The 26687-nt window shown below is 35.5% G+C and overlaps 1 protein-coding gene across 2 annotated transcripts; it reads left to right on the top strand.

The window, feature by feature from the left end:
• The first annotated feature begins 4080 nt into the window (after positions 1-4080).
• Positions 4081-26584, top strand: TSEN15 (tRNA splicing endonuclease subunit 15). Of its 2 annotated transcripts, none has more exons than XM_037985825.2 (5): positions 4081-4277; positions 6779-6860; positions 7156-7291; positions 24534-24687; positions 25203-26584. In XM_037985825.2, exons 1-5 carry the CDS (start codon positions 4143-4145, stop codon positions 25221-25223), a joined length of 528 nt encoding a protein of 175 aa, XP_037841753.1. In that variant the 5' UTR covers positions 4081-4142; the 3' UTR covers positions 25224-26584. The 2 variants fall into 2 exon arrangements, with proteins under 2 accessions (XP_037841753.1, XP_007987404.1); XM_007989213.3 differs by having other exon boundaries at positions 4082-4277; positions 24534-24675.
• The last annotated feature ends 103 nt before the right edge of the window (positions 26585-26687 follow it).

The raw sequence follows: 26687 nt of genomic DNA, 5'->3' as shown, positions 1-26687 counted from the left end.
GCTAATCTGATAGGTGTATTATGGTATCTTCTTACCTTAATTTGCATTTTCTCACTCAATCATTGTGGCTGAACATCAAGTTATGTTTGCTGACTTTTTGTCTCTTTTCTTCTGTTTATTCTCATTTTTTAACCTAAGGAGTGTTTTGTTTTGTTTCCTAATTGATTTTTAGGAGTTCTGTATATATTCTGGGTATCTTTTCTTTCAATGATGTGTTACAGATGTCATTTTCCCTCCACTTTCTTAGGGTTGGAAATTCTTAACTGAGATACAGTTAAATTTACCAAATTTTTTTCCATATGGTTTGTGCTTTTTGTGTCTTGTTTAAGAAATCACTCTCTATCTTGGGGTCATAAAATATTCTTTTTATATTTTCTCCTAGAGATTTAAAAGTGTTTGCATACACCATGTAGTCAATCATCCTTTCTCTCCTTCCCTTCTTGCATCTGCAGTGTTACTTCTGTCCACATTTGTATGGGTCTGTTGCCTGGCTCCCTATTTTGTTTCATTGGTTTTACCTATCCGTGTGACAATATCACAAACTTGTAATTAGAGATCTTTGTAAGAATTTAAATTTGGCTTAAAACCTTATCTTTATAAGATGTTTATATTTCAGAACTTTAACTTCAAAAGTTTCCTTCCTTTTGTTCACAAAAAGGGTCTTGGTTATTTTCGGCCCTTTATGCCCACATTTCAGCTTATCAGGTATTAAGAAAATCCTTATTGGGATTTTAATTCGAATTGCTAGAATCTGTAAATAACTTTGGAGGAAATTGCCATCTTTACAATATTGAATCATTCTCTTTCTTGAATCTTCCTCTGTTCTTGAAACACAGAGAATGGGAAATTGTGTGTTTTGTGTACAAAAAAAGCAACAAGATACATATGAACCTCCTTACAACCAGTGAATGAAAAGCTGATCCAGAATGCTAGGTTACATTTTTCAGCTTGGAATCACGGTCTCACACAATACTGTGTAAAAGCTTTTCTTCTTCTTTTTTTTAATTTTCTTTCCACACTAGAGATTCACATCACAATTTAGTGTTCGCATTTCCTCTTGAGACTCTTACTGAATTAATATGTCTCTGGCTAGACATTACAGATTTTTGTAGGAATAAAATGATCTGAATCAGGATATCATTGGGAAATAAGTTCAGCAAGTGCCAGATTACAATGAATTTGATTAAATCCAATATACTCGAGGGAATTTCATTCATTGTTTCTTATCTAGCTTTTTTTTTTCCCCCCACTACTTTGGTTCTCTAATAGAGTGAACTATTGAAGCATTTACAAAAGGAGAAATCCTCCAGGCTACCAGACACTGAAACTCTCCTCTGTTCTCTAGTGGATTTCACTCTAGATTGACACAATAGCCATTTTGATTCTGTACTTTAAATACTAGGTTGTCTAAGTGTTCCCAAATCCTTTGTGCTCATTCTTAGCCATTCCCAATCACCAAGACCTATTTAAAAGTTTGCACTAACAGGGAAGCTAAGAGACACTCCCTTTTCATTCTTCAACTCTTTTGAAAAGCACGTAATATTCATGCTTGAATGTATCATGCTTTTTCTAAGCAACAGTATTTAATCTATTTGCCAAAGGATGGCATTTATCTGTTGCTTTTTTGATTTGTGGTTTCTTCATCCTTCTAGTTTTCCATACCCCCAATTATTTTTTCTTGAACATAAGCTGAAATTCTTCCCCTGAAGATGTTTGAGGCTGGTTCATACAGTCCCTAATCACATTGGATATCCTTACTGATTTATAAAATTTTCCCTCTGCTCAGTTTAGCAACAAAATATTCTTAAGGTTTTAAAAAATGCCATCATATGAATTGATTTGGATCTTTAGGAGTCGGAGAGATTTATTCACTTCCAATCACTTGAATTAGTGTCATTGTTTCGTGCTTCAATGACCCTATTAATTTCAGTGCCATTTTCTTCTTTTGGGCTTAGTAGCTGCTTTGTGGTGGCAAACGCTTATTCAAATGTAATATATTTGAGGGCAACATATGAATCTTCATGTGTGGCTTTATATTTCATTCAATAATAGATGCCTTTCTTTTCCCTGTGTATGATGTGTTATTTCTTTTGATGCGTTCAAGCTTTTCTCTTTATCTTTTTGACTTTCAATCGTTTTATTATAATGTAGACTTCTTTGTGTTTATTTTAGTTGCTGTATATTTAGCATTTTGTATTGGTAAATGTTTTTCATCAAATTTGGGGAAATCTTTCTTCAAAATTTTTTCTGTCCTTTTTTTTCTTCTACCTCTGTTATTTACATGCATGTTGGATTGTCTGACATGCAGCAAATCTCTGTGTGTCTACTCACTTTTTAAAGATAATTTTTCCCTTTGTTGTTTACTTTTAATAATTTCTATTGCTCTATCTTCAAGTTCCCTACTTTTTCTTCCGTAATTTCTTTTTGGCTGTTAAATTCACTCAGTGAATTTTTTATTTCTAAAATTATAATTTTCAATTTTCAGAATTTGTTTCGTTTTAAAAATCTTTTTTTCTTTTTCTTTGCTGAGATTTTCTATTTGTCTCCTGAGATTTTCATTCATTGAAAACATGTTTTACTTCATTGAGGATAGTTATAATAGCCACGTTAAAATCCTTATCTGTCAGTTTCAACATCTGATTCGTCTCAGGGTCGATCTCTAGAGTATGCAATCCATTTCCTTGAATTTCATACGTCAGACAGTTTTGGATAGTATTATGGACTTTATGAGTGTTAAGTAGAGAGTCTGGATTCTATTATTCTTCTCTGATGGGTGTTATTTCCTTTGTATTAGTAGGTAATTTTCCTGGCTAGATTTTAACTGAAAACTCTCTCCCTTTTGGAGATAGCTCTGGTCTCAGCTCAGATCTTTTGTTTTTAACTGAGCTGCTGTGATTCTGTTTTGGGTGGTTCAGGATCTCTCAGAGATGTGGGTTGACAGTTTGGGGATCCACTCTCTGACTCCTTCCTTGGGATTTCTTAATCTCTTCAGAATTCAAAATTTTCTGTCTTCACTTTTCTGCTTCCCCAGATAAGAATAACTGACAAGTTTTATACATGCACACTTGGTACTGCTGAGCCTGACTTCTGGACTGCACTTTGCCACAAGTTAAATCCCAAAGAGAGAGGAATTTTCTTGTGGAGTTCCTGACCTTCAAGTAAGCTTGCCCTTCCTACCAGTCTGCTGTTCACATTCCAGTATATTCAGCTTTTTGTATTGTGTTGAAGTGGAGTTCCTCATCTTCAAGCAAGCTTGCCCTTCCTACCAGTCCACTGTTCACATTCTAGTATATTCAGTTTTTTGCATTGTGTCTAAGTTGTTTTCTGCTGGGGGATGGTCCAGTAGGGTTTTAGTCTATCATGGTTGAAAACAGAAGTTATGTCCTGCCTGGGACTTTGGATTTTGAGTAACCCTTCTCCTGTTCAATGTGATAGCCTCCTAACCAGTCCCTGTTTGTGTCCTTGCTCCCTCCAGTCTATCTTCAACATATCAGTCTGAGTGATCCTATGAAAATATGACAGGAGCCTCCAATAGCTTCCCATTTCACTCACAGTAAATTTTAAAACACTTAAAATGTGCTACTCTGCCTGTCTGAAACTCCTCATCCTTGGCTTCCAGATCACATGCTTATGCTAGTTTGTATCCTACCTTTCTGAACACTCATTCAGCAACTCGTGTTTCCTCTAATCCTGAAACGTGGGTCCACCCTGAAACTATGGTTCTACTTTAAAGTTCTATGTCAGGGCACTGAGTTAGGCTTTTCCCGTTCCCAGCAATCAGAAACCAGGACCCCACTGCTGAAGGCAAAGAGGACGTATGTATCCCCCAACTTTCTCAGAGAGTCATCGGCAGCACTGACTTAAAGAGGATTAAGAGCTTCTGGGAGCAGGCTACTCTTTAATATTTTTCACGCTAGAATTTGTTCAGATTTGAATAAACGCAGTGCGAAACTAGAGAACGTTCGCGCAGGTTCTAGCTACCTTGGTCAGAAGGAGGGGCTGATGCAACTTTCCTCCCAGTTTCTGAGCCCTCTCGCGCGGCCGCTGCGAGCCTCGGGGAAGCGGAACCCACAGGCGCGCGCGCCGCTGCTTCTGGCCGGGCGCGGGTAGTGGTGCACCACGGGAGCGCCGCACCGGCCGGCATGGAGGAGCGCGGCGATTCCGAGCCGATCCCCGGCTGCAGCGGCCTGGGTCCGGGCGGCGTTCGCGGCTTTGGCGACGGCGGCGGAGCTCCCTCGTGGGCCCCCGAGGACGCCTGGATGGGCACCCACCCTAAGGTCAGGAGGCGCGAGAGGAGCAGGGCGCCGTCCAGGCCCCTAACCCGGGGAGAACTCCCAGGCAGCTGTTTTTCTTTCTCCCTCAGCGAGAGAGCTGAGGACGCGCGCCCCCCTTACCGAGGGGGACCGGTGTGCACAACTGCCAGCCTCAGGCAGCATCGGTTTTGTTTGTTTAAACAAGTTGCACTATCCCCCGACACTTTCCCAACCCCCCAGCCAAAGCCGTTCTGGAACTGAGAGCCAGACAGTAACTCCGCCCCTCTCAAGCCGGAGATTCCTAATAAGCGCTCCACAGGTTTTGCTGTCTAGGTAAATCCCCTTTGGGGGATAAATTTATTTAATCCTCACGGTAACCATGCAAGACAATTTGTGGGCGATGGGTAAGGTCTGCGGGTCCATAATGATAAAGATTTAGGCACAGTCACGTTTACACTTAGCCTTGGGCCCAGAGTGCATCTTTATTTTGCAAAGGTGCAGATTCCTAGTATTTCAGATTTCTTCGAAAGTTTGAATAGGTTCTTGCTCAATGCAGAGCTACTCACATTTTGCGTGTATTTTTCTACATTAGCAGCAAGCGAGATAAAGATAGTCCCCTGCTTGCTTCTGCTTGAGACATTACTGCCTTGTACCAGTAAGATTCAAAGCAGTGACTAGGCAGTGAATGGAGATGTGGGTTTTGTAAGAATCTCAAAAACTGGTCTGTACGGTACTTTAACAGAATTGCACTCTTCTGCTAGAGAGCAATAATTCGTAATCATCTAAAAGCAGCCAAGAAAAAATTTGAAGGTATAAGTGTGAAGAGTTAACCTTTTTCAGCTTCTCTTGCTTAATTTTATCTTCCTACTCTGTCCCCTTCATCCTCCCGAAAGGTGAGAAAGAGAAACAATAGCATGGAAATATTATTTAGTGCCCTTTTAGGGAAACAATAGCATGGAGAGGCAGCATATTGGTTAGGAGCATGAACTCAAAATCAGACTCAGTTTAAATCCTGATTCTGTCACTTATCAACCTTGTAATTTGGGACAAATTGCTTGATCTCATTATGCCTTAGTTTCCTCACCTGAAAAATGGGGATATTAATAGTTCATACTTACTTATAGGGTTGTTACAGGATTAAATTAATTAATATTTGTAAGCCATTCAACATACAGAGAGCACTATATAAGTACTTAATAAATGAAACACCAGTAACAACTTTTTAAAACCTAATCTAGATTTGGTGTTGTTATTCAGTTTATATACTTGTAGATTGTTTTCTTTTTCAAGTTAATGGCTGTATACACCCTGACCATCAAATCTCCCCTTTTGATTTCTCTTCTTGAAGGATCAAATTAATTTTTAGAAGAAAAAGAAAAGAAGTAATAAAACAATAGGGGGTGTTTGTTTTTCCAATTTCACCTTTCTGTTAATTTGAAAATTATGTAGGTTCATCCAGTAAAATGGTATCAGACTTATTATCCTCAAACACACTTTTATTTTATTATTCTCCTGCTTAGAAATCCTCAGTGTTTCCATACTGATAAAATCACACGTATAGCTTGACCACCAAGGCCTTGTAACCTGGCTCAAAATTGTTTTGGGTGTTATTTTCAAAACATGTTTGAAGTAGACAACTAATAACCCTTATCCTCCTGTAACTGTATCCTCCAGTTACAGTGAAGCTGATGGGAGAATGTGACTTTAGACCTGTCCCCATGCAGGTCTGCTAATAATTCAACTCAGCATTAGCCCTGCATATCCACCTGGTCACTGGCATAGCTGGGCAGCCTCAGAATTCTCTTGCAGGTGTAGGCCCCTGGAAAGTGTTCCCTTTATGCTGACCAGTAGTCTGAAAGAAGCAGCTTTCTCTAGTTCCTTGTCAATCCCTTTTAAAAAATCTAATGATGAAATAATTCCCTACTCTTAAAGTGAGATAGAGTGGGTAGAGAGGTTAGGACTGATACTCTAGCAGATTCTCTCCATATGCAAATAAAAGGCTAGGGAAATACACAGTACCCACCAACATGTCCCGACACAAATTTTATTAAAAAGGTTTCTCTATTGCTGGCAGATAGGTTTCTTTACAGGCCCTTGAATGTATGTGGCTTAATCCCACCTTTGTGTGATTACCTGCCCTATTACTCTACTTCTCCATTTACTTAAATCATAATGTTCTTCAGTGCTTAACTTGTATCCCATCCCACCTCTGCTATAAAGCTTTCACCAGTCCCTCTAAGTAGAGCTCTTCTGACCTGCTGTGTCATGTTTTTTATTCTGTTTACATGGTTTTTAATCACTTACAGTCATATATTGTTATTTGCCTAACAATTTTAAGTGTGCATGTATTTAACAGTCGCAAGTTCTTTAGAGACAGCGATCTCTAAGACCTTATATTGCATTTTAACTTCCACTATACCTAGAAGAATTTTATAGATTATATATACTTAATGACTACTTGTTGATTGAAAGAAAATATTAAATAATTTTTCCTTCTCAATTTGACAATTATATTTTATTTTCAGTATTTAGAAATGATGGAATTAGATATAGGAGATGCCACTCAAGTTTATATAGCATTCTTGGTTTACCTGGACCTCATGGAAAGTAAGTTGTTTGTTTATATTGTTTTGTTATTGGGACTGTGGTAGGGATTTGGGGGGTTGGATTGGGATATAGCATTCTTAACATTGTAATAAGCAATCTTTTATGCATTTGCTGTTAATTTTGCAATTTATTTATTTACATTGGGAATTATTGAGTAACAGAAGCTATTAGAAAAGCAAAGATAGGAGGTAGTGTTATGAGTGATATTTGCTCAGCTGAGTATTAGGTAGAAGTTTGGAGTTTTTATCTTTTGTATTTAATAAACATTATTGTCCATTCAATGATGTTCTTTCAGGCAAAAGCTGGCATGAAGTAAACTGTGTAGGATTACCAGAACTCCAGCTCATCTGCCTTGTTGGTACTGAGATAGAAGGGGAGGGGTTACAGACTGTGGTGCCTACCCCCATCACTGCTTCCCTCAGCCATAACAGGTGAGAAGGTGATTTTGGTCTAAGTTCCTTTCCCGAGTAAAGCAGTAGGAAACATTAAATGTGGTGATATAATATTTTTAAAGAAATTTAGGATGCAGGTTTCATAGCTTTACTCTTGGCTATTTGAGGAATAAGTTAAATATGAGTGTTATATTCAGCCATTCTTGCATTGCTATAAAGAAATACCTGAGACTGAGTAATTTCTTTAAGAAAAAAGAGGTTTAAGTGGCTCATAGTTCTGCAGGCTTTACAGTAAGCATGGTGCTGGCATCTACTCGGCTTCTAGGGAGGCCTCAGGAAGCTTATAATCATGGAGGAAGTTCATGAAGCAAGAGCAAGCACATCATATGGCAAAAGCAGGAGTGAGAGAGAGAGAGTGTTGAGGGGGAGGTTCCACACACTTTTAAATGACCAGATCTCACGAGAACTCATTGTCCTGAAGACAGCACCTAGCCATGAGGGATTTACCCCTATAACCCAAACATCTCCCACCAGGCCCCACCTCCAACACTGGGGATTACAGTTCAATATGGGATTTGGGCAGGAACAAATATACAAAGTATATCAAGCATTTAACAAGTATTTAGCACTTACTTTATGGTCAGTACTTTTCAGAGACAGTATGTATGGTAGAAATATTTATATTGGTAAGGAAGCAAGACCATTATATTTGAAATAACATACAAGATGTATCATGTCATACAAATCATACTTGATATAGGAGTTGGTGAAGAGCATGATTAACATGCAAGTTGAAATCAAAGCTTCATGTAGCTTGGGGGACCTTTTTTTAAAAAACTTAGGTACACAGCATTGGATTAAACATGTCTTTGTTTCATGACATACTCTTATTATTAGTTCATGCTTGGTGTTTATTTATTTACTTAGTTATTTTTCATAATGTAATAAGTATCTCTGTAACCATCACCCGAGCAAAACTAGATTTTGGACAGTAACTAACATCTAATCTTATAAGTCCCTTCCTTAACGTGCTTTCACTGACCTGAGGTAGCTGTCGTTCTGAATTCCATGTTCATTGGGAAGTTTTAAATTTTAGATGTTTTTAACTTTAATTTAAAAACCTTATCTTTTAAGGCTGACCTTATACACTTAATATTTTGCTAAAATTCATTCATTCTTGTGCATTTTTTGGGCTGCCACATAATATTCCATTGTGTGATTATACCCCCATTTTCACATCCACTCCCTCGATGATGGAGTGTTGCTAATGTTTAACTTTAGGAGATAATTTCAAACTATTTTCAAAGTGGTTGCCTCAATTTACTTTTCACCTGCAGTGTAAATAAGATCCTTTGGAGCTGTATTGTCTCTCACATTTAGTGTTGTCAGACTTTTAAATTTTTGCCAACGGAATGGATTATTCTCATTGTGATCTTAATTTACATTTCTTTTATCACTCATAACACTGAATATTTCTTTATATATGTATTATTTATAAGAAATATCTGTTCATATCTTTTGCCTATTGGGTTGTTTTTAGTTTTCTCATTGACTTGCATGAATTCTTTATATATTCTTGACACTAATAGTTTTTTTATTGTGTTTTCCAGTTTTTAAATCTGTCTTTCACTATCTTAAGATGTCATTCAATGAACAGTTCTTAATTTGAATATAATCATATTTATCCGTCTTCTATAATCAACGTCTTTGTGTCTAGTTTAAGAAATATTTTCTATCTAATGGTCTAAAAAATATTCATCTGTATTTTCACTAAGAGTTCTGTTGTTCTTGTTGTTTTTAATGGTGTGAGAGGAGGTTAGGGATACCATTGCCATGTGGATAACTACTTTTTCTACCCCTATTTACTGAATAGGCCCTCCTTTCCTCACTATCTGACATATCACTTCTGCCATTTTCCAAAGTTCCAAACATGCATTAATTTGTTTCTGGGTTCTCTATTATATTCCATTAGTCAGTTTATCTGTCCTTTTGCCAATACCACATCGCTTAATCGCTTGCTTCGTAAGAAGTCTTGGTATCTGGTTAGCAAACCTCCCTTATGCATTTCTTCTTTAGAAGCTGTGGCAGGCAGCTTCTAAGATGGCTTCTTATAATTCTGGTATTCACTCCCTTGTATAACTGTCTTCCATTGAGTGAGATCTGGACTCAGTGACTTGCTTCTAATGAATAAAATTTGGCAAAAATGATGGGATGTCACTTCTAAGATTAGGTTCCAAAAGACTGGGGCTTCTATCTTGGGCACTCTATCTTGCTTGCTATAAAGGAAGCCAGCTGCCACGTGAGCTGTCCTACAGAAAGTCTGAAAATAGAAAAGAGATGGCAATTATTGATGGAGCAAAATTCTTGAGAGATGAGGAAGGATGGATTCAAGAGGATAATGGAAGAGAGTAATATTGGGCATGTAAAAGGGAGCTGTAAACCTCTGAGACTGGGGTATGGGAAGAGTGAACAAATGAAAACACAGCTCTATTTGGGTGGCATATAAGTAGGGAAAAGAGCAGAGCCTTTTAAATTTCAACGTGAATACCGTCGATGAATACTTACATTTTTTCTAGCTGACTATAACTGAATATATAGCAGTCTAATAGAAAGAACCCTAGACTATAAAGTCTTAAGACCAGGATTCTAGTCTTGGGACTGACACTTAACATTTTGTTTGATGCTTAGCAACACACCTAATTTCTCTGGGTTTCAGTTTCCTTGTCTTTTTTTTGTCATTGAGGGATTTAGATTACCAGTACATGCAAGATCCCTTCTAAATTAAAGCTACTGTAACTGGTTATTTTCATTGTGCATATTTCATAAAGCCATATTAAACTAAATTTGCAGATTTCTATGAAGCATTTTTTGGATTTATGATTCATAATGAGAATTGTTTTTTAATATATCAGTCTATTCATATGTTTCTTTGAGAAGCTCCTTGCTGTGGGGTTTTTTCTGTGTTTGAGAATTACAAATAGTTGTTAGCGTTGACATCAGATTTAATCACTAGTACTTTCCGGTTTTTACTAGCATGTTTTTCAAGCCATCCTATAACCAAGAGTCTTTATTCATTCCTGAGAACTCATTATTTCTGTCTTTTAATTACTGTAACAAATATTGTCCTAGCTAGTATTATTGTTATATTATTAGTTTGGACAAGGAGCTACTATTTGAAATTAACCTGCATTTATTCCTAAAAAATAAAATTAATGAAAGCAATAGCCTATTTTAATCAAAATCATTTAATAAGTCTAGAAGTACAAATTTGTTTCTATTGTTAATTTCTAGTATTTTCCAAGTGGTAATTAATGCTTTTCTAGCTTGAATGGCTAGAGCTTGTTTTCTTCTTCAAGTAGAATTAGTTGGAGTGATAATTTGGTAAGCCATTTTGATGCTCTTGCATTTAATAACTGAGAGAGCTTAAATCTTTACGTCTTGTTTTTATATAAATATTCTTAACTATATTATACAGTAGAATACTAATATAGAAAATAGCACAAATGAGGCCTGATACATACTAGATTTATATGCTTTTTAGTGCATAACATTTTCTCAACTCAAACTATGCAAATAACATTTTAACAAATGGAAATGTGTGTGTGTATATGTGTGTATGTGTGATTTCATTACTCAGTCTTTAACAGGGCAATCTTTTAGGTAGTAGGCATACTTTTATCTATTTTTACTTTTAGTGTATTTTATGATATAAAATGTTACATGTCTAACAGTAATGCTGCAATTCCAGCCTTTCATAGTTAATGTGGGAATTTTTCTGTGTTAGTAACACAGAGAAGAAAATGATTGATGTTGAGTCTCTGATAACCTTGTATAGCAAAGAAATTCACTGGGACATGTCCTAAAAGTATTTGGTAGGAGGATGTGAGGGTAACTCATCATGAAAGAAAAAATACTTTTTATTTAAGAAGGAAAACAGCTTTTACTTATTCAGTGATAAAACATCTACATAAATTAATGATTCATTTTCACTTTTAAATATTATTTGTCAGATAATATTGCTTGGGCTTTTTGGTCTTAACAAGTATTTATTGAGTGACTCTTATGTGTCAGGCAATGATCTAGGTGCTGGGGATACCATGATGAACAAATACTTTCATGACATCCTCATGAAAGTAGTATTCTAGCACTGAATATTAGCTTAGAAAATACATTTTTTTTTTTTTTTTGGTAATTGTTGGATGGAATCTAAAAAACCAGAATTGCCCTTTGTTCAGATAGTTAATTGAATGTGTGATTTGGGACTGCCTTCACTTATTTTGTAGCTAGATAATTGAATAACAAGGATAATGGAGTACTGATAAATACTTTAACAGGGTTATGTACAAAGTTATGTCAAAACTCAGAGGAAGGACAAGAAAAGTCTCTTTAGCCGGTAAGAGACCGTGGTTTAGTAGGACAACTGTAAGTAATTAAGCATGACTGCCTACCTAGCATGGTGTCTAGTCACAGTAGGTATATAGTAATATTCCTTAAGGCAGCAAATGAATAAATAAATGAATAAAATTTCAGAAAAAAGAGGGAAAGGATGGAAAATTAGATGGGAAAGTTTATTTAGATTATGAAGGCCATCATTGTTTTTACTTTTTTGCTATTACTAATGGTATTCTAATGAATAGCCTTGTGAGTACTTCCTTGTACTCATGTATGAAAGTTTCCCTAAGAATAGCTGGGACATTTATACTTCTTTCTTTTCTTTTGTTTTCTTTCTTTCTTTTTTTTTTTGAGATGGATTCTGGCTCTGTTGCTCAGGCTGGAGTGCAGAGTGCAGTGGCGCAATCTCGACCCACTGCAATCTCCGCCTCCCAGGTTCAAGTGATTCTCCTGCTTCAGCCTCCTGAATAGCTAGGATTACAGGCATGCACTACCGCACCCAACTAATTTTTTGTGTTTTAGTAGAGACAGGGTTTTACCATGTTGGCTAGGCTGGTCTCGAACTCCTGACCTCAAGTTATCCACCCGCCTTGGCCTCCCAAAATGCTGGGATTACAGGTGTGAGCCACTGGGCCTGGCCTATCCCTTCATCTTTACTGGTTATTGCTAAATTGTTACCAAAAGGGTTATTACTAGTTTATATTTGCACTTGCAGTGCGTAAGTTTTCACAGACTGGGAGAAGATTATAGCATGTGCATAACTGACAGATTAATTTAGAATTTGCTTCTGTGACTTCAGAAAAAATATCCCAATGGGAAACATGGGCAAAGAATGTGAACAGGCAACTCACAGAAGAGGAACTCGAATGCTCAAGTATGTTTGTAAATCAAGGAATTACAAATATAAAATGTGTTTGTCTGTGATTTGTCTTAACTTTGAAGAAGACTTTCAGACAGTTTGTATTGTTTGACAAGAATAAGGTACTGTTTAATGGGGAAATTTTGAATAGAACTACAGCTAGCACTCAGAGAGTCTTTGAACAATTTAGGAAAAGAAGCTCCCTCTCGACATACAAAGAAAAATGTCTCTTCACTAAGGTTCAAAGCTTGGTGAACGGCAAAGGCCAGATTTTAGATCCACTTGTGCCAGGCACCCTTGTGCAAAGCACAATCTGCATATCTGTACATGATGCCCTGCCCCTGAAGCATGTCTATGGAGTCTTAGGTTTCCATAAAGAACACTGTGAAAATTACTGCTAAATGGGTGGTGTCATTGAAGGGCTTTAAGCAAGGAAGTGAGGCTGTTGTTTATTCTATGTGGTTTTAAGAATACTTTGCATTTGCAGAGAATGTTACAGAATTTCAAAGTATTTCAAAATATTTTTACAAGTAGACATTCATTAAATCAGCAACAAAATCCCTAGTGGTATACAGGGTGTTTGTTTTATCCTAACTGTACGCACAAAAAGCTGAGGTTAAAAGTATATTTTTATTTGTACCCCCACTTTTTCCAAAAGATAATAAAAGATTAAGTGAGCTGTACCAGGGTCTCAGTTAGCCTCACAGCTGTTAGAGTTTCTCTTGCTTTATTGGTTTTTAAAAAAATTTTATTATAAATGCAACCAGTTACGGAAAACCACACAATACAAATGTATAGATTAATGAGTTGTAAGGCAAACATCTAGAACTCTTATAATTATAACTAAGTCAAGAAATAGAACTTTTCTAGGCACCTCACAAACTTTTCGATGTGCCCCATCCCAATCATAATCTTTCTTCCCCCCAAAAGTAGCCATTATTCTTTCTTTTATAATAATAATGGGCTTTGGCCCATGTATTGTTCCCAGGACCTCTTAGCGCTAACTTTGTCTTTTGACTCTCACTCAAGAAAAGATGTTGGAATATCACTGGTGAGACTGATAATATTATCAGGAATATTAGTTTTATATTTAAAAATACCCTGCCAACTTTAATACTCTATTGTTAGAAACAAATTACTTGCCACATAGTGTACAACCAACATCAGCACACCAGTTGCAAATTACCATTTTAGACTCTGCTTCTTAGCTGCTTGAATATAGTGCTTTAAAAAATGCTTTGTATTCCTCAAAAAACCTTAAATAACATTTTTATTAGTAGGAGAGTTGAGTGGCATACATAGCTGTAGAGCCAGAGGAGTTGGCAGTTTCCTGGAGCTACAATTTCTTATTTACAAAGAGCATAGCACATAAGGCCTGATAACTGTCTCTTTTATTGTAGGAGACAAATTTTATAATCTGTTGTTTGTAAAACTGGACCAAAGTCTGTCATTTACATAGTTAACTACAGCTTAGTTATAAAATATTTCCCTAGTGATGACAAATAGTTCCACTGTTTCAGCCACCACTTGACTGTTATGTGGCAGAGTGGCATGTATATTTATATGGTTTATTATTTATTTTTTGGTGTATATGTATTTTCTGCCTCCTTGAAAGGTAATTGTTCTAGGCAGTGTTTAATGTTATATCTGTGTGCTTTTCTAAGAATGCCTGAACAGTTTTTAGTGTCGGCTTCCCACTTACTTTCCCAGGCTTTAGACCTGGTGATTTTGTATACATACTTTCTGGCAAGAGAGTAGACAGATTCCTTTACAGGGTGAATGTGTATTTGAATCACTGTGAGTGAATGCATTACTTTGAGCATAAGTACGGTTTGTGATTCATGTTTTCTGTAAAGCAGTTATATATGATATGTGATCACAGTTGAAACACTTTGTCATGTTTTTCAAGTTTCAGAAGTTCTTGTATGTAACAGTCCTTATGAAAATATTGATTTAATGTTATTTCCTGATCTGTAATGGGAGAATACAATTGATAAAGTGCCCATTTCTGATTATCTAGTGGGAAGATTTTGCTGATGGAGTATGAAGTAATTAATTGCTAGTGTTTCTTGTTTCTCTTATCTAAAAATACTTCCTAAAGCTAATGTAAAATAATTTTTAGTTTGCATTATAATGCCATATTAAATTGTATATTTGCATGGCATCCATATGGAGAGTACTCTAGATTGTTTCTATGCTATATTGAATCTAAGGAATACATGAAGCAACTTTGGTAAATGACTGTAGAGGTACAGTTTCCTCAGACACAGCAATGGTATAAAATCATATTCATAGATACACAGAGATGAAAGAGATCTGATGAATTTAAAGATGAGACAACAAGAGGAATACTAACTAAAACTAGTGACCTATCTTTTTCAGTGTTAAGATTGCAAATGAAGTCAAATTTATGTTCAGATAGCCTGATTAGCTTCACTTTGGACCACCTTGGGTTCCGTTAGTATTTATTGAGTGCCCTAAATGGTAGAAGTATACTATACCGAAGTTAGGATAATAGTATTACACTTTTCTGTAATAGTAGTAGTACTACAGGTAGTTGCAAATGGGAAAATATCTTAAGTGACTTATACAGGGACTCAAATGATAAGGGAACAAAATGATTTTCTAGTCTTTAACTACTGGTAGGGTTTTTTTTTTCCCCCTCATAGGCTCTATGTCACCTCCCAATTCCAATGTAAATTTTGTTTCTTCAGTAAGATACAAGAGGTGGGAAAATCTTAGTTGACATATTTTAAGCTCATCTGTGGTTATATATAAGTTTAAAAAAACGCTGAGCGAAGTGAAATGCCTTATACAATTATAAAATCCAGGCACAGTTAAGATACAGCTTTCTAAAACTTAATCTCCGTTTTTTTTCCCCAAAGGATTGTAGTTCCTTCTTTAGTAATATGTGAATCATTCATCCTTTCAAACCTGACGAAATTATAAATGGTTCTTTCTTCTCAGTGTCAGAGAAGAATAGTGGATGGGAGAATGGAGCCTCTCCCATCACCATTTTGTTCCCCTAGGACCCCAAATAGTGGCATTTCTTTTGTTTTTATTGTTTCATGGCAGTTGGTAACCTTTCTAAATTGAATACACTCAGCCATCTTATCTAAGACAAAAATATTTCAAAAGTTCTTCTTGGCATCCGCATATTACTTGAGAAGCTTAGAAAAAGATGTAAACATTCAATTACCAAATTGCTCCTCTGCAAGCTCAGCTACCATGAAGCTAAAAGTCTAAGAGCTTTTAAAAGTTGGTTTGAATAAAATTATTTTGGCAAGATTGTTGTACAATTAAAGGAATTTATGCCTTAAGAGAAGTGAAAATAATTCTGTGCACATTAGAAATGAATGTCAGAGCCAAAGTTAGGATTCCTAGCCTGAGGTGCTTTGCTTAATCTGATGCTTAGCTTATTAATGCATATCACATCCTATTTCCCTCAATGTTGTTTTCAAAAGAATGTACTCTCTTTTTCTCATACATTGAATCCAATGAATTTTAGTTATTTTTTCTTTGTCAGAATTAATTTTTCCCAATATAGCTTTTAAAGACTGTCAATAGCAATTTTTCTTTTTTTAAAGGACATGACTAAAGAACCTTTTTTTAGCTGTTTGTATTGTCACAGCAGTAACCCAGATAATATAAATGGATAAATTATTTATTTTTAAATCCATTGCCTTTGTGTTTTCATGAGGAGAAGAAAAAAACTAATATTTTAATACACTGAGATGTGTAGGGAAAATTAAAAGTTTATTTACTGGTCTTACCCTTCACTAAAATGTTATAAATATATTTAATTATACTTTTTATTTAAATATAATGAATATAAACATAATTATATACTATCTATAGGCAAAATTTGATTTTAGGATAGAATAAAAAGGTAAATTGCAAATTATTCCAGTATTTTCTAAGTTGCTTATTTATTTATTGGCTGCCTGGGCTCAAGGGGTACAAAATATCATAGACTTTGCCTACAAGATGCTCACAGTCTAGAGCTGAGGTGGACAGACATTTACATCCAGTGTGATAAATGTAATGACAGATATGTACAGGGTACTGAGGAAGACCACAGAGGGAGGAGACCTAACTTCGGCTGGTGGGATAAAGAGATGAGAGAGTCTGGGAAAACTTACTGGAGGACAAGATGTTTGAAATATGCAGGAACAAGGAACAAGGATGGGAATGGATGCCCTGGTTAAAGTAATAATATGAGCAAGGTATTGAGGGCTGAGAGGGCCTGAAATTTGCCAATAGTTCATTATGACTGGGTATGTAGTAATGGCAGAGAGAGTACCTGCCTGCAGTTGGTGAGAAGCCCTAGACTGGTGTGGGGTGGGAGGAGAAGGAGGAGTGAGTATGTGTGATACAAGAGAGATGAGAATGGAGAGAAAAGGAGTGGAGGAAAGGAGAGACAAACATAGAAAAAATATGAAAAAACAAACAAACAACTCTCCTCCTGGGAAGTAACAGTTCAGGAAAAGCAACCTCTTAAGGATTAAGGAAGTCGAAGGTAAGAGAAAGTTAAATCAAGAGTTTGCCACTACAAAATCTTTAGGAAATCCTGAAACAAAGGTGAGAAGATTGAGTCAGGATATTAGGAATTGTAATGCTTGTTTCTGTTTTCTGTAATGGATACCAATTACAATGTGCAAATGTGTAAGGATATAGATGTTTAGCTATTAATGCAAGAACCTAATTTGGGGATTTGAGGAGGTTAAGTGACTAGGGCTCAGTCATCTGAGCTTTTCTCTTCATTATACTCACTCCCTAAGCAGCGTCATCTGGTTCCAAGGTTTTAAATATCATCGATACACTGATGACTCCCAAATTTTTATCTCCATCTCACCCTCTTCCATGAACTTCAGACTCATATATGTAACTGCCTACTTGACATCTCTACTGTGATCTAAAAAGGCATCTCAAATTAGCATGTCCAAAAAGGAATCTTGATTTGCTCCTATACTTTCTCCTTCTGTAGTTTTCTTTATGTCAATAAATGGCAACTGTATTCATTCTGAAGCTCAGGCCAAAAACCTTAGAGTCATTTTAAAATGTATGCGCGCACACACACACACACACACACACACACATACACGCACACTTTATTTTTTAGACCATTTTTAGATTTACAGAAAAAATTGAGCAGATAGTACAGAGATTTCCCATCTAAGTCCCAGTCGAGCAGTGTTTCCCCTGTTATTAACATCCTTGTGTTAGTATGGTTTATTTGTTACAATTAACCAATATTCATACATTATTATTATTATTAACTGAAATTTGTCATTTACATTAGGGTTTTTTTTTATTGCACAATTCTGTGGTTTTTGACAAATGCATAATGTCGTGTATTCATCGTCACATACAAAATAGTTTCAGTGCCATAAACATTCCCTATGCTTCATTTATTTATCCCTCTCTTCACCCCCAAGCCCACCCCTGGCTGCCACTGAACTTTTTGCTTTCTGTGTTGTTTTGTCTTTTGCAGAATGGCATATAGCTGGAATGATACAGTATGTAGCGTTTCAGATTGGCTTTCACTCAGCAATATGTGTCCTTGCTAGCATGGCATTTTGGGTTTTAGCTACCCTAGTGGGCACACAGTGGCATCTCATTGCCACTTTTTTAACTTCTTGCAATTTTCTAATGACATACAATGTTGAACATCTTTTCATATGCTTATTTGCCACATATGAGGTGTCCGTTCAGATTTTTTGCCCATTTTTAAATTCGGTTTTCTTTTTGTTAACTTTCAAGAGTTCTGTGTATATTTTGAATGCAAGTCCTTTATCAGATACGTGTTTTACAAATATTTTCTCCCAATCCATGGCTTATATTTTCATTCTCTTAACATTGTGTTTTGTAGAACAGAAGTTTTAAATTTTAATAGAATCTGATATAATTTTTTTTTCCTGGATCATGCTTTTGGTATTTTATCTAAAAACTCATCACCAAATCCAAGGCATCCTATTTTGTCTTATAGAAGTTTTACAGTTTTGCATTTTACATTAAGGTCTATGATCCATTTTGAGTTAATTTTTATGAAGGATATAAGGTCAGTGTTTAGACTGATTTTTTCCAGGTGAATATCCAGTTACTTTAGCACCATTTGTTGAAAAGATGTTTCTTTCTTCATCAAATTGCTTTTGTTTTTTTGTCAAAGATCAATTGACTATGTGGGTAAATTCTGAACTCTCTATTCTATTCCATTGACCTATCTATTCCTTAACCAATACCACATGATCTTGACTACTATAGCTTTACGATAGGTCTTTTTTTTTTTTTTCCCTTGTGTGGTTTTTTTTGAGACGGGGTCTCACTCTTGTGCCCAAGTTGGAGTGGAAAGGCACGATCTCAGCTCACTGCAACCTCTGCCCCCTGGGTTCAAGCAATTCTCATGCCTTAGCCTCTCGAGTAGCTGGGACTACAGGTGCGTGCCACCACATCTGGCTAATTTTTGTATTTTTAGTAGAGGCAGGGTTTCACCATGTTGGCCAGGCTAGTCTCAAACTCCTAACCTCAAGTGATCCACCTGCCTTAGCCTCTTAAAGTGCTGGGGTTACAGGTGTGAGCCACTGTGGCCGGTTTGTAATAGGTCTTAAAGTCAGATAAAACCAGTCCTCTCACTTTGTTCTTTAACATTTTGTTGGATATTCTGACTCTTTGGCCTTTCTGTATCAATTTTCGAATCAGCTTGTCAATATCTACAAAACAACATGCTGGGATTTTGAATGGGATTGCACTTACTGTGGATCACGTTGAGAAGAATTGGTATCCAGGAATATGGACTATCTCTCGATTTATTTAGATCTCCTATGATTTCTTTCATCAGAGTTTTACAGTTTTCCTCTCACATAGATCCTATAAATATTTTTAGATTTATACCTAAATGTTTATCTCGTATGAAGCTAATGTAAATGGTGTTTTGTTTTTAATTTCAAATTCTAGTTGTTTATTGCTGATGTATAGGAATACAGTGGACTTTTGTATATTATCCTTGTATCCTGTAACCTTGCTATAATCTCTTAGTTTTTATTCTTCCATTTTCTCATACCCCCAAATTAATTTATCAATAAACCCTGTCAGTTCCTTAAAAATACATCCAGAATCTGTCCGTTTCTTACCACTTCTCTACAACTGTTACCACTCTCGCTTAAGCTGCTATTATCTCACCTCCTGGACCTACTAAGTGGTCCTCCTTTAAAACACTTGCTATATTAATGCTAGTCAACCTATTGCGTATTTGGTTTTCTTTGATTATCTACTGTCTGTTTTCCTCCACTAGAAAGTAAGTTCCCTGAAAGTGAGAACTTTGTTTATTGGTATATCCCTAGGGTCTAACCTGGTACCTGGTACATGGTGCTAAGTAAGTATTTGTTGAAAGATTGGGTAAGCTATCTTAGGCTAACTGTGTTCCTGCAGCAGAGACTTGCTAAATAATACCTTAAAGATCGTAAGAATATACTATAAGCAACCTTTTAAGAGTTTCCAAAAAATTAGAATATCTGCAAAATCTGCCAGGCACAGTGGCTTAAGCCTGTAATCCCAGCACTTTGGGAAGCTGAGATGGGCAGATCGCCTGAGGTCAGGAGTTTGATACTTGGCCAACATGGCAAAACCCCGTCTCTACTAAAAATACAAAAAATTAGCTGGTGTGGTGGTGGGTGCCTGTGGTCCCAACTATTTGGGAGGCATAGTGAAGCAAAAGAATCGCTTGAACCCAGGAGGTGGAGATTGCAGTGAGCCAAGATCACACCACTGTGCTCCAGCCTGGGTGACAGAGCGAGACTCTCTCTCAAAAAAAAAAAACAATCTATATATATATATACACACACACACACACACACACACATATGTATATGCAAAATCCATCTACTTGCAGGATTTATCACCATTTTCCATGCTTTACATTGTAACTTGCCAATGTTATGAATAACCTCTTTACTTTTTAGTTGAATTTCTTTTCATTTATATTCTTTCTGCCCTTTCACCCCTCGTTTTCCCTAGTGCCTTGGGAAAAGGACTTATATTAATTCTGGAGTAAAGGGTTACTAGAACTAGTTCTTTCTTTAGAACATCTCTGCAGATATTCTTAGATATGAGATTTAATCCTCAAATGCTACATACTTTCTTGAAGGACCGTCCATTATTACTTCCCTGTAATGGAAAAATATGGCCACTTTCTGAAAGCATAATCCTTATTACAAATTCATTATAATGACCACTATTTTATTTGAGTCCCGAAGTCTCATAACTGCAAAATGACTTCTGTCATTTGGCCTCTCTGCATATTAGGATGTGTGTCCTCACTTTACCTCTGTTAGAAATCTGCTGCTGGTGAAACCCTCAATTCTGGCAGCTTCTTTTAACTGATATAGCATTTTTTTTTTCTCTTACCCTTAAAAAAAAGCTTGCAGTTTATTACAGAATGACTTCCCACTGGGGTGGATAGCTTGGTTGTTCAGTAAACCCCCTTGGAATTTTAGCTGCCTTGATTTTTTACTAGGAAGGCATTGGCATGAATTTCAAGGAGGAGGTCTGTTATCCCTGAAGCTTTTCTTTGGAACCGAGCCTGTGGATAAATAACGCTTCTTTGGTGCCTCTGGCACCAACTTAATTTTGCATTATGTTTCAGAGTTGCATTATGGTATGTCATTCCCTTATATCATAATGAGACAAATCAAGGAGTTACTCTCTTTTACTAATAAGGCTATAGCATATATTATTTGGCCACATTGAAGAGGAAAGAAGGAGATACTTTCTATAGGTTGAAATTAATACTACTTTTAACCCATGATACATTCATTTCAATAGAATTTGAAGTTAAAAGTAATGTGGTCTTCAACTTCTTGTCCTCTTTGTAAATCTCCAGAGATTACTTAGTCTCTGTTTTAGAATCATTACAGAAAAATCAATGCTAAGGTTTATGGAAAGCATTTAAATAGCTTGGACTGAAGGTATTAGCCAAATAGTGTTAACTGTGTATTTGCTTCAGGCTTGTTTTCAAGTTAGATATATGAAGCTCTGAAATCACTTTTTTTCTGTACACAGAGCTCCTCTGTGAACAGTTATGAGAAAGAAAAACCTGTTATGAGCATCAAAGTTTGTTACTGTTAATAAAATAGCTATTATTTTTGATATGTATTTTTCTTTAGGTGGGATTTTTCCATTTAGATATAACTGAGTTTAAAACTTGAAACTGTTATTATTAATACATAGGTTGTATTTTTCATATGTTGATTTCTATCCAGTATGAACTATAAAGAATTTTGTCGTTTATTATTGTAGATTTGTGTGATGAAACAGACAATATATCTAATGTTGTCACAATATTTTTCCAAAGAACTGAGCTATTAAAATTTATACGTATAAGGAAATATTCTGTCATTTCTAAAGTAAGATTTCAAGCTATAAGCTTGTTAGAAATTAAGTGAGATTATAGTCTGGTGATACTTAAATGTTCTTGGGATCTTTACAATCATATGTGTTTTTTTAAGAACTTCAGAATCTTTTGTTACTGTTATTATTAATAGATTGAGAAAGTATAACCTGTTGACTAAAAGGCAAAGTAAACATTTGTAGGATTTTATGCAGTATCCCATAATGGAAACAAACAAGAAAGGTCTTGTTCTTGTTTGTTGAGGAAAAGATGATGGCTTTGCTTTAAACATACTTGAAAAATCGACTAGAAGAGATCCTGAACAAGAAACTGTGTGAGACTTCTGGAGTGTACTTTGAGTAACAGAGGCAGATAAACTAGTTTTTTCTGTTACTACCGAGAAGATTCACAATCCCTGGCCCCCGCCAACCAAGTACCATAAACAAGGCCTCAGAAATGGGAACTTCCATTTCATTTTTGACAGTGATTTCTCTCAACTCTGAAAACAAAACCCCTTTTACAACTCTGAGTTAGTTTTCAAATGTTAGGGTTTCCTGCGTGGGTATTTGGGGTAAGTATGAAAATGTTTTGCCGCTTAAATCAAAGAACTCCGGAAACAAATATAAATTGAGAATGGAAAAAGAGTAGTGAATAAGATGGAAATTTCTATTCTAAATTTCAATATATGGGCTAGAATTCCCGTATAGTTTTCCTTAGGGAACACCCCCCACCCCCCCCCCCACACACATACAAACACACCTTCTGATTTAAATAACATTATATCTTCAGAAATGGAAAATGTGTAAAAGTTGTGTTAACAGGCTTCCTTCTTGTCTGTGTCCCATTCTCATCGCAGTCTACCAGTTGGGGATGTTTAGAGAAATTTATCTTGTGGCATTGAAGTGGCTTTATGTGCATTATATACTGGGTTTTATGTATATTGCATACTGTGAAGTAATCATGATACATGCTGACAACAAAAGATGTAGATAAGTTAAAATTTTAGTTGATCCATTGTCTGTTTCTTCTTTTCCATCTTTGTAGAAAAAAATTAATTCAAGATGGACAGCCTATAAAAATTGATCTTTTTCTGTTATTATTAATTTAGATATTGGTGTGCCACTTTTGAAGAAGGAAAATACTTAGCTACTAAAAGATTTGCATTGAAGAAGCAATTGTGATATGCTGCCTTTTATCACAGTGTGATTTCCCATCAGTGCTGAGTAATGAAGTTTCTGATTAATGTCTATAGTTGCTTTATCAGAATATCTTTCTCTAAAGTAAATCATTCTTATGAATAAGAATCTAGCTAATTGTAATATAGTTCAGCATAGGTGGAAATAATTTTTTAAGGACTAAGTCAATTTCTGGGATTCAGACTGTTTCAGAAAATAAACATTTTCTGTATTTCCACTAATGGCATAGTGTACCTTAGTATGTTTGGCTTAGTATTCAGTTTTAGCAATAATCATGGAGGCAGGGTTGTCTATAAGTATTATATCTCAATTTGCAAGGTAGCAAAGCTGGTATATGTACTACATAATATGACCACTTAACAGTTTACGAAGTCTTTTCATATATGCCATTTAATTGATTCATATAATAATCTTATATGACATAAGGGTGTACTACTATCTTCATTTCAAGTATCCTTGAAAAGACTTTCTCCATTGAATTGCCTTTGTACCTTTGTAAAAAATCAACTGACCAGGCTTATAGCGGGTTAAGAAGTAACTTATATGACAGTATTAACCCAAAGGATAGGGGAAGGAATGAAGCTATATTGGAGTAAACAGTGACACCAGATAGTTATGTGAAGAAATGAAGAATACCTGAAATATTAAACATGTGAATGTAAAAAGACCCTAATATATTTTCCTTTCTCCTCTTAACTTTATAAAAAGAAAATTATATAAAGTAATAATTATAAGACTATATTACTCGGTTTAAATATATAAATGTATATGACAATAATAGCATAAAGGAGGAGGAAAGGAGTAAATCTCTATTGGAGCAGTTTCTATATTTTTTAGAATCAAGTTAGTGTTAAGCTGAGAGAAATTTTGATAAACTAAGACGCAATAGTGATCTCTAGAGTCACCACTAAGAAACTCAAGAAACTATAGTAAAAAAAAAATTTTATTAATTAAAAAGGCGTACTAGAAAATACCTATTTAATAGAAAAACAGGGTGATAAAGGAGGGTGAGAGGAAGAAAAAAGACATGTGATATATAGAAAACAAATAGCTAAATGGCAGGCATGAATCCAACCATACCAATGTTAATTTTAAATTTGAATAAACACTCAAAAGGGCAGAGATTGTCAGATTGGATATAAAAACAAGATCCAACTATATGCTGTCTATAAAAGATATACTTCAGATTCAGAGACATCAATTTTGGAAAACTGTCGACTATTTCTATACCATTCTCTTTCCTTCTGTGATTCCAATTATGTGTATGTTAAACTTATTTGATACTATACCAGAAGCTTCTGATGTTATTTTTTAAAATTAGTTTTTCTCTTTGTACTTCAGTTTGGTTTCTTGTGGCCTGTTTTCAAGTTTTCTAGTGCTTTCTTCTGTGTCACATCTCGTCTAATTGAGTGACCGCAACTCCTAAGTATATTGTGACTTTATTTTCAGGATAAGGGAGATCTTGAAGGCATCTCGAAAATTGCAAGGTGATCCAGATTTGCCGATGTCTTTTACTTTGGCCATAGTGGAGTCTGATTCTACAATAGTCTATTATAAACTTACTGATGGATTTATGCTGCCAGACCCTCAGGTCAGTTTTGAGGTAACTGACAACAAGAAGTACAAAAAGAGGAAAATTATGACATGATTTTAAGTGTGACTCAAGTCATTCACAGAACTGCCACTTCCTTTGCCATAGGGAAAATTCAAGAAAAAAAGTCTTGATTTTCATACCTCAGAAAATTGGTTATATTTTGTTCAAAGTAGCGTGTTCCTAGTTATTGTTGCAAAAAAATTGATTTCCTTACTCTATGGAGAATTTCATGGTTTTCCAAAGAATTTTATGAAGTCATCATGCATTTAATTATTTAGTGAGTAACTGAGGTGGAATATAAAGGCTAATAATAGTTGTAACTAAAAAAACGCTTCTTTAAGAAACGTTAAATTGGTTGACATTTTGACAGGAACATTTTAATAAGATAAATGTGCTATATGTGATTTCTTTACATATTTTGTTGGCATAATTTGGATAATTACATTAAATAGCTTTCTAATTTTGCTTTTGGATTACGTTGTTTATTGGAGAAAAGCCCATCCTGATCTTTTTTTTTTTTTCAGAATATTTCTCTTAGAAGATGACATCTATGTTTCCTGATGCTTGTTTTATTCATACAAGACTGGCTTTGAGAACCATCAGACTGCTTCATCTTGTGTCTCAAAGATAGTCAGGGTTGACTTAGATAGTGAGGGTTGACTTCCCCATTCCATAAGGTTTTCATTCTGAAGAATAAAACTTCCCTAGATAGATGACTTTCTCCTTCTTAAAAAATATAGAGTGATTTCTTTAAAACTTTCTTATCTAGAGACAGTTTAATTACAGTTATATACAGGTTTATGCCTAGTGTGTTCAAATGGGTGGGACCTGTCTGCTGCTTTTGTCATCCCACACTCATAGTTGCCTCTTTGTTTCTTGCTGCCACTGCCAGCTCATTGTTGAGACTGCCATGTCTTTTTCTTACTCAACTCTCCCCAGTGCGTTTTGGCCACTGCAACTATCTTAGAATGGCATTTTATATGTACCTTGTCACCTACTTCTGTCTGCTTTTTCCTCTCCAGTAGAAAGTAAAAGAGTTCTTTCAATTGGTCTTCCTGTTGCAATTACTGTTATTTCTCTTTTTTGGTTAACTGTAAATCAAAACTCAAAATATGTTCATCCAGAGTGTAAACTTAAGTGTCTTGAGTAACAGGAACCAGAGACATGTTACCTACAAGAGTTCTGGGCTATCCTTTTCATTCTTATCACATATCATAGCTTGAATGTTACAAGAGTGTGGGAGAGTATCAACCTTAAAAATGTCTTCATTAATTAGACCCAGTTATTCCACTTTTGTTAATGTCTCTCAAATTGTACAAAGTATGAAAAATTATATGCACAAAGATATTCCAAGTGACATTACTTTTAGTAGCCCAAACTATAAACCACTTTAAAGTTTGGGTAAAGATTGGCAAACTTTTTCTATAAAGAGCCAGAAAGTAACTATTTTAGGTTTTTAAACCTACTGTCTCTGTCATAACTTGTCGACACTGCTGTATGAAGCACAAAAGCAGCCACAGACAATACATAAACAATATGGGCATGGCTTTGTTCCAGTAAAACTTTATTTACAAATGTGGTGCCATAGTTTGCATCCCTGCATCTAAGAAATAGTCAATAAACAGATATATACAAATGGTACATAATGTACTTACTAAAAATTAGTAATGAATATTATTAAAAGCATGAAAATGTTACATTAAGTAAAAATTGCAAGATGGAAAAGTGTATGAGTGGATGTAATCATGGCTGAAATAACAGACCAAGCATTCTATAAAAAGATAACAAAGTAAATCAAATTACTAACCGGTTATAATGGGATGGGAGGCAGAAAATGGATGACTTTGTCTTTTCTTAATGTTTTTATTTGTATTACTTTTATAATAAAAATGTTTTAAAATTAAAAGGTGTCTTGAAATCTGTATTAGTTATCTATCGTTGCAAAATAATATTACCACAAATGTAGCAACTTAAAACAGCACACATTTATTGTCTTATAGTTTTTGTGG

Source organism: Chlorocebus sabaeus, chromosome 25 (assembly GCF_047675955.1).
Source record: "Chlorocebus sabaeus isolate Y175 chromosome 25, mChlSab1.0.hap1, whole genome shotgun sequence".
Lineage (NCBI taxonomy): Eukaryota > Metazoa > Chordata > Mammalia > Primates > Cercopithecidae > Chlorocebus > Chlorocebus sabaeus.
The sequence above is the reverse complement of the archived record's forward strand: the minus strand, read 5'-3'. Positions and strand labels throughout refer to the sequence as shown.